Genomic DNA, 9,245 nt, shown 5'->3' on the forward strand with positions numbered 1-9,245 from the left:
AACTGTTGTCATCCGCCATTTTGTCTAAGAGTTGTATAATAAAGGTCCTGCGTCTTTGGGTCATTTTAAACTGTTTTATACAGAAGTAATTCAAAAGTATGGAAATAAAAATGTAGCTGGAGCATGTGTAAAAGTGATAGACTACACAGAGAGGACTCAGACAGGCTTTTGTCCTATTCTATATTGTAATATAGTGTGCTGTGGATTAAATTGTGTTAGCCTTTATTTACAAATGAACATGTAAAATCAGTAGCTAAGGATTTGTATAGACCTCATGTCAGCTGTTGCAACATTTTATATAATGTTAAAAGAATACATTGGCGCTCATCATTGAACACAGCAGATTATCATTATCATGGATCTCTTGCTATAATAAAATGCAATAGTCCCACCTTGTGTGCTATTTCCTATGGAAGCTCATTTTCTCCACTAAATAAAGAAATAATAAATAAATAGCGACTTTTTATTCCACAATTCTGACTTTTTTTCTCAGAATTGCAAGATACAGCTAAACACAATGCAAAGAATTGTGAGTTATAAAGTTTATAACTCGCATTGTTTATATCTCGCAATTCTGAGAAAAAAATTGTAAGATAAAAAGCTGCAAATTACTTTTATTTTTTATTCCATGCCGGAAACAAGCTGCCATAACGACACAAGTAAACCTGAATCCATACACAGCGTAATGTAACCTACTAATAAATGTCATCAATGCCAGTTAAACTTTTATTCAATTGTAATTTTTTTAATCAGCCATCACCTTTTTTGACTGCATCTGATTATGAAGCATTGTTCTTGTCCGTCATGCATTTATTTCTACTATTTTTCGTGTTTTTGTTGTATAATTCCATTGTTCTTCATTATGTCTAAATGTATAATAAATTAATTCTGACGAGCAGTTTGCGGTTTTCTGCCTTTATTGAACATTACACTGCATTTGGTCCGTTTTGCAACATGATTCAATTAAAATCACAGCGCTATACATACATGCACGCTGGAGACCTTTTACCACATAAGGCTGCATCCAGATATTATATATATAAAAAATTATATATAAAAATCCCTGAAGCACTTCATCCAGTAGCTTTTCTCTCCGTGACAAGAAAAGCAGACCACTGTTGTTAGCAGTTAGCACTAAACATTAGTCGGGGAAGGACTCTGGGAGGAGCGGAGTAAATTTAGTCTCACGTCACACAACAGCACATTCGACTAGGAGCAGGTACAATTCAGATATCTTAAAATATAATTGTGACTAGTCGAAACTGAATTAGAGATATCTCTAGTTACCTTTGCGTATGTGTGATGCCCTATTGAAGATATTTATGACGTCATTACAGATATCTTAAATGGAGTTTTGACTAGTCAAAGTATTTAGAGATATCTCTAATCCGATTACTTACTAGTGCAATTATAATTGCAGATATCTCTAATTGTCATTGTGTCTAGTCGAATTATAATTATGACTCGTCAAAATACAATTGTTCCTATCTTAAATTATATTTATGGATAGTCAAAACAAACTTTTAAATGCTAAAAAAGCTTGCCATAGACAGTAAACTGTTGCCTCCTTCTGTTCATGACGTACTGACACAAAGTTAAAATGATTTGCAACGGTCGCTTTGTCGCGTCCAGTGTAGACAGCCTCACACTGTTGCGGCGCAACAACTGCAGGTGCGTGATAATTCAGATGTGTGAATTCAGGTTCTGTTGTTGCTCTGTTGTTCTGTATCCTTCTGACAGTTCGGGAGAGAGGGGTCGGGGTTTTGCGTGACATCGATTTGCGAATCCAGACATGTTGGCTGGATTGCGTTTACATTACACTGAGATCCGATCACAATGCGTCCTCGACTACCTCTGGACCAGGACACGCTGATAGGATAACATTCTGATCAGAAGCGCTTTTACAATCGTCTTTTCAGTGTGTATGTGGACAACATATGGATACAGGTCGCATGTTAATGCCAAGTGTAATTGCAGCCTGAGTGTCAGATAAGGCTGGCCAAACATTTGAAGATTTTAAGGTCAATTGTATGCCCAATTTGCACCCCCGACCGATCGGGGTCAAATTATCTAATGTGCGCATTCAGAAGACTATAAGCCTAAAAATCGGTTGAAACTGTCTTCATGTCTGTGGTCTCCCATGGTTTTGAAAATAGTCTAGCGTGTCCCAGGTCTAAGGGAGACATAGAAAATGTGCAGAGCGGGGGTCCCCAGGACCAGGATTAAGAACCATTGTCATAATGAATAAGTCATTGAGTCAATAATTAATTCGTTCGTTCGTTCAAAATGCAGATTCGTTCAGAAATTGTGTTGCTTGGAGATGTAAAAAAGTTCTGCTGTAGCTTTAATATTTGCGTTGGCAAAACTCCGCAAATACAGACAATATTGTGTCTAAAATATATCACAATTTTAAGTTCTTATTTATTGAACTGTTGTATAAAATCAACATCACATTTGCACTCTATTAGGGACAAAATATATATATATATTACGCACTGAGATGTTGAGCTGCGCAGACTGATTGGTGTTATGGTGTATGACATCTAAGTACTGCGAGAGCTATAGAAAAAGCACATGGCTCTGCATGCTTTCAAATCCCATTACTTTGATGTCATAAACTGATCGGACTGAGCAGCACTTCTTCAAGTCGAACACACCTTATAAAATGTAAGATAACGCATGTGGGGCAGGGTGAACACATTTTTTCCCATAACTAATTCATTAGATTAACGTGTTAAATTGACAGTCATAGAATAAACATTTCAGTAGGCCTGTATGTATTGGCTATGCATGAATGACAGAAATGGAGCGTAGAATTAATTCTGGCAGGTCACATTAGTCAAGCTCGCTACAGCTGACACTCAGCTGATCCATGTCTACCTATAGGAATACGACGGCAATCATAATTCCCTTTATAAGGTCCTTTCAGTCATTATTCAGCAGCTATCGCTTTGCTCAGGAGCTAATCAGACGGCGAATTCCACCTCTATAGGAAGTGTTAAATAAGGAATTTTGTGACAAGGGTTCGTTTCCCCACAAAGTATCTCACCAGATTTAAAGGTCCCATATTGTCAAAACTGAAATTTCCTGGCTTTTTTCACGATTACTGAGGTCTAGGGGCTATTTTACTACCATATAAGTTTCAAAACAGTCAGTCCACAGTCAAATTCACACAGCCTGCTTAAAGGTCTAGCTATTTTTCATGAACCGTTGTGACTTCCGTAAAAGTTGATGTCAGAACTACACAGTCACTGCCTTCAGTCACCACCCCGAGCACCGCCCACCGTCCCACTCTCCTTTTGCCAAACCCCCAGACAACATTGCGTCCATGCTTTTGCTGAGCAAGGACAACACGGAAACATGTCGAAAAAGTTCACTTTAACCACGAAACCAGATAGGCCGACCTGTAACGTTACACTCTCACTCAAAGGATGGACGATCTGACAGGATTGTTACTATGAGGTGGATCACATCTAATGTGTATAGTAAAGACAAACTCACCGTGTCTATCTAGTCATGAGGAAGATGTATATACATTTCAATTTCAGCAGGAAACAATTTTTACAGCTACACTATTGTTCCAGCCAATGCAAGAAATATAGACATATGGCAAGAAATCTGTAGACGCGCCCATAACAACAAATTATTTTATTGAACCTTTTCTGATAAGTGTGCGCACTGCAAACGTGAGCATTTTTGACGATCCTTTCTGTCCAGTCTGCTCGTTTTATCGCGTTTAACCACAGCTGTCGTCGTTTTTTTTGTCTGGCAGTAAATCTGTAGACGCGCCCATAACAACAAATTATTTTATTGAACCTTTTCTGATAAGTGTGCGCACTGCAAACGTGAGCATTTTTGACGATCCTTTCTGTCCAGTCTGCTCGTTTTTATCGCGGTTAACCACAGCTGTTGTTGGTTTTTTGTCTGGCAGTGGTAGCAGATATGCGATCAAATTTCTAATATGAGGCTGTATTACGTCGATTCTGGCACCCAACATCACAACAAGATGATATTTTAAGCTCATGTAGCCGAACCTGCCTGGTTTGAATGGGCCGCCTCCAGTTTCCCCTTTGTTTTGCTGCCTCCAGCTAGCGCTGTGACGTCACTGACCCTAGTTACCTGTGGTTGGCCTGGCCATGTGTCACTCAGAAAACAACAGGCCAATCAGAAGAGAGGCTCATGAATATTAATTAGACAGATCAAAATCGACCTGTTCTCAGCAGAGCTCCCGAGAAAGGAGCTGTAAAAATATATTGAGATGGTTTTTGGTACTTATACCACAAATATATATTCTTAAGGACATCAAAACCTCAAATAAAACTCCAGAAAAGTGTACAATATGGGACCTTTAAGTTTGTGAACTTGAAAGCGAACTCGCCACGTTGATTGATTGATAAGCCGATAGACTTGCAATTGACCTGAGCGAGCAACTGCTTCTCACAATTGACACTCTTTGCCCGCAATTCATCGTTGAAGTTGTGCTAATGTGACTGCATCAACAACACTTTAACACGAGATCTGCTTTCCCCGCTGGAAGCAGCAAGATATGAAGAAGCGTTAAAGCATCCACGTAACAACTGGCCATTTCACCCTTTTTTCATCTCTGAATGTCTTCATGAAGCTAAGCTAATTTTCTTATTTCATTCTCATTGCCCAATGCTATGTTGGCAAATATGCTATCGTCAAATATTGCTCATGGTTTAAGGCTAGTTGTTCAGTAACACGTTTGCTAGGCATGCTGTCGTATTTTGACACGCTGGTAACATTACCCAGTTAAACTTACCACCACAGCGAGCCTTGTTTTAAATATGTTGTTTAAGGCTGTCTGATATGAAATAGGCTTGCTGTTTCAGGTTCATCTAGTATTGCGAATGCGGTTTCATTAACTTATCCGACTATTATTTCCAACACGCTGTGTTTTAGTCAGTGATATGCTGTTGCTTAAAGCTATCTAGTGTATCGATAACGTGCTTGATACTTAACGCGCAGTTTGTAGATTTTGCTACTAAGGTTATTAATACAAACGTTTATCTGGATAAGGGCAACATGCCTGTTGCCTAAATTTCGAGTACTGACCTTATGGTGTACTGCACTAAAGGGGCTTGCTGCTCTTCTCAGCTGCTTATTAAAGAAGAGCACCCCTTCGCTGCTTCTCTTCTTCTGTAAGGGCATGCTGCCCCAGTCTATGCTATTTCAAAAAGTCTTTGCTTTAAAGCTATTGGGATTTTGCTTGCTTGTTAAGGCGTATCTAGTGTCAGTATCATGTTTGTTGCTAGACCTGCTTGTTGCTTTAAGCTATTGGTTGTTACTGCAAGTGCTGGTATCCAGGTAAACTTGCAACAGCAAAAAGCTAATGTATCTAATTGTTCTTGAAATATGCTTGCTGCTTATGGCGCATCTGATTATTGGGAATTCTATTTCTTTAGGTTTCTCTGACCACTGCAACATGCTGTGATTAAGCAAGCAACATGCTTGTTGCATAAAGCTATCTGGTGTATTGGTAAGGAATTTTTGGCTTATCTAGTGTCAGTATAATGCTTTTTGCTAGACCTGCTTGTTTCTTTAAGCTATTGGTTGTTACTGCAAGTGCTGGTATCCAGGTAAACTTGCAACAGCAAAAAGCTAATGTATCTAATTGTTCTTGAAATATGCTTGCTGCTTATGGCGCATCTGATTATTGGGAATTCTATTTCTTTAGGTTTCTCTGACCACTGCAACATGCTGTGATTAAGCAAGCGACATGCATGTTGCACAAAAGCTATCGAGTGTATTGGTAAGGAATTTTGTCTATACTCACGCGGGTTATCAGATCGAGGACTTCACAATGAGCGCAAATGTCAATGGGAGGCGACAAACCTGTAAACTCATGAGATGATTTGAGTTATATGCTGTTTTTATAGAGTTTTTAAATGGATGCTAAAGCTTTAGGCCAGGTAGAATCTGCGATCTCTGAACCAGTTCATTTGCTCGCTTCTACGGCTGAAGTACGCCGTGTTTGCTGCAAACTGGCAAACTAGGCTGCAATTCTTGTAGGTTTTCTGCATCTTTAATCTTTTTCAGGTACTGCATTAAAGGGGCTTGCTGCTTATAAAGAAGAGCATCCCTTCGCTGCTATACTCCTCCGGTAAGCGGCTTGCTGTTCTTCTTAGCTGCTTATAAAGAAGAGCACCCCTTCGATGCCACTGTCCTCCCAAAGGGACAACCTGCTCATAGCAGAAGAGCACCCCTTCACCGCCACTCTCCTTCTGCAAGGCATTTTCAGTTAGATTGCTGTCAGCATGTGGTTGGGGGGGGGGCGTTCAGCATATGGTTTGTTTTGGGGGGTTATTTATGCTCTCCCTGCTCCTATCCATGCTAGGCTGCATGGATGGGCAGGGAATGTTGCCCAGAACAGAACCATAACCCCAACCTAAAATGTATGCTAATTGTAAGTTATCTTTGACGATAGTGGTCCTGACAGAAATACCTTTAGCTGACAGGGCATCACCGTGCTCACTCACCCTTGTCGTGGTGATGCCAGCCTCCGGTATAGTAATCGTGCAACACCTGAGGAGAGCTCCAGGTATCCAGGAGGTAGTCTACCTGATGCTGCTTCCTCCAGGTCAGACTCTGACAAAGGATCTCCCGTGCCTTATCTATGTTGAAGTCCCGTGCACGCAGGAACCGTAGAATATGCTCATCTTTTGGGATCTGAGAGGACAGGAGGATCAACAAGTAAGCTAGACAGGTGGGTTTCTAGACTGCCACTAACTAAATTTGACCAGATCGTAAAAAAACTGATCATTGGTGAATTTTCGGAATACATGGTGCTATGCTTCAAAAAAATATACGCCCTTATTACATAAATTATGTGCAGTTTAGGAGAAAAATAACTTTTTATTACATAATACAAAACTAATGTATTAAATTGATGGCTCTAATAATTAGACTAATAATTATTAGATGGACCTAATATCTATATATATGTAATTATGCATTAATACCAAGGTTAAAGCATCTGGTTTATCATACATGCAGGCAGAGTTATCAGCCGATGCCAATAATCTCAATGTCCACATATCAGTGGATTAATCACGTCAATAGATATTGATCCATCAGATTGAACATCAAAAAGGCTGAATATGTGTGCACATTTCACCTTGCCCTTGTGTGTCTCCTGTAACCAGTGGCGCAGGCGAATCAGACAGCTCTCCTGAAGGGGTGTGAGGTCACCCAGATACCGTTTGATGTAGTCTGCATCCAGTTTATCTAAACATAGATTGAATCAAATTTATATCTAGCAGACCTTAAGTAACTGTTTGTATGAAAAGTTAAACTGAACAAATGTTCCCAAACTAACTTTAAATTAAATTTTCTTTTAACGCTAAGTTTTAATAAAGTGAAGTATGCTTTATTTGTTGTATAGATGTGTTTTGAGGCAAAGTACAAAAGGGAAGTAAAATGAATAGAATGTTCTACAATATTAAGTACACTCTAAAAAATGACCTGTTACCACAGCTTAAATAAATGCATGGTTGCAAGTTAAAAATTCAAATGTAATAATTTAATTAAACCTTTTAAGTTGCAAACATAATTTAGTTGAGTTTAATTAACATAATAATGTTGATCATTACATTAACACCGTGTCTACACCGGACGCTAGAGTTGTCGTTTCGCGCCGTGCCGCAACAGCTAAAGTCTGTCTACACTGGACGTAACAAAGCGACTGTTGAAAATCATATGAAATTTGGGTCAGTACGTCATAAATAGAACGCAGCAGCAGTTTACTGTCGGGAATTTGTGCCGAACCGCATCCAGTGTAGACAGCATAATAGGTTTTATTGTTGTTTGTCCGGTGTAAACACAGTGTAACTTAATATTATGCGTAAATTAAACTCAAATTTCTGCGTTAATTGAATTTCTTTAAAAGTTAAGTTGTAGTAACTCAATAATATTGTCTTGTTAACTTTTGGAATTGGGTAGTGGATTTTTAGTTTCCAGCACGCTTTGCATAGGACTGGATAAGGAGAGTAAATGTTGAAATTAAGTGTTATTTTATGTGGGGTTTTTTTAGTGAAGGGAAAGACCTGTTAGTGTTTAATGCTGTTATGTTTGACATTTAAAAGAGTTTTTGTTATGTTTAAGTTTTTGTGGTTACCATTGCTGAAGAGTAGATCACATGAAGGTAAACACTACATTGACTCTATTGGCAATGACTGCGCTACTGCCAGTGACAAGTAACATCTTACTTTTTAATTAAATATAAATAAATAAGTTACATTTAGCATGTGCCATAGCTGTGAATTTGAACAGAAACAAAGATAATATAAATTGGTTCCAGGCTCACAAATCCATTAGTTGGAGCAACTTAATTTATTTGAGTAATCAACTTAAAAATGTGTTTGTTACAAATGATTAAGTTCTTCTGTTTTTGTTTTTTTTTAGCTAACGCATAATTTTTTTAGAGTGTAGAAAAGGTCAGAGTGGTAACAGTGTTGGTACTAACCATCTGGACTGGCTACAAGGGCGTCATTCAGGCTGCCCGGAGGACTGCTGCCCTCTTTACACCCTTGAATCTCATTCACTCTCTCAGGAGGGGCTTCAATGGAGATTGTGGGAGTGATAGGCAATGCAGGAATAACAAGTGGCACCACTGGCTTTGTGGGTGATGGTGGGCAAGGGCTCCACCGAGGTACACAAGTTATACCTTCTTCTTCTAGCTCCCTCAGGTAGTATTCAATAATCTCCTTACCCTATAGAGAAATAAGAACACATCACTCACATTTCACTTTTCACAACTTACTCTTTTTTTAGATGATTTCAATACACATGCGTTACAGATGTGGCAAAAAAAGTTTATGTGAGCAACAGACTTTCTGTGAATTACAATGCACAAACCGTTTTCGCAATTTGGAGGAAAAAACACTGTTACGGATGTGACATCCCTCTGTTAAAGACGTGACAGTTCTGAAATTGGAATTTATCTATGGAAACGCATATAAAATCCTTTAAAAAAAAAAAATTTAAAAGAGATCTCTACTGAGTATTTAAACTCTGACCTCTCAGTTAATCGACTTACAACTGAAATAGGGTATAATAATAATATCGTGTATTGATGATAGTCAGAGATATCGCCTGCGGTTGATGCCTTTGACGATAGCAAGAGGATTATTAGGGCCCAAGCCAGAAAGGCGCAGGGCCCTATTGGTTTTCTAAGGATTTTTTTTTGTTTTTGGTTTTTTTTTTTTTTTTTTTTTTTAACCTTC

At 38.7% G+C, this 9,245-nt stretch overlaps 1 protein-coding gene across 1 annotated transcript in view; it reads right to left on the bottom strand.

The window, feature by feature from the left end:
- LOC107591922 (SEC14-like protein 1) overlaps nucleotides 1–9,245 on the bottom strand; it is an 81,352-nt gene that overhangs the window by 12,461 nt on the left and 59,646 nt on the right. Inside the window, exons 7-9 of the mRNA XM_016281206.1 lie at nucleotides 8,486–8,732; nucleotides 7,139–7,248; nucleotides 6,501–6,690 (exon numbers count right to left, since the gene is read on the bottom strand). Coding sequence (XP_016136692.1) covers nucleotides 6,501–6,690; nucleotides 7,139–7,248; nucleotides 8,486–8,732 — 547 coding nt within the window. The remainder of the gene's footprint in view (nucleotides 1–6,500; nucleotides 6,691–7,138; nucleotides 7,249–8,485; nucleotides 8,733–9,245) is intronic.

The sequence above is a fragment of the Sinocyclocheilus grahami genome, unplaced genomic scaffold, assembly GCF_001515645.1.
Source record: "Sinocyclocheilus grahami isolate Dianchi unplaced genomic scaffold, SAMN03320097.WGS_v1.1 scaffold148.1, whole genome shotgun sequence".
Lineage (NCBI taxonomy): Eukaryota > Metazoa > Chordata > Actinopteri > Cypriniformes > Cyprinidae > Sinocyclocheilus > Sinocyclocheilus grahami.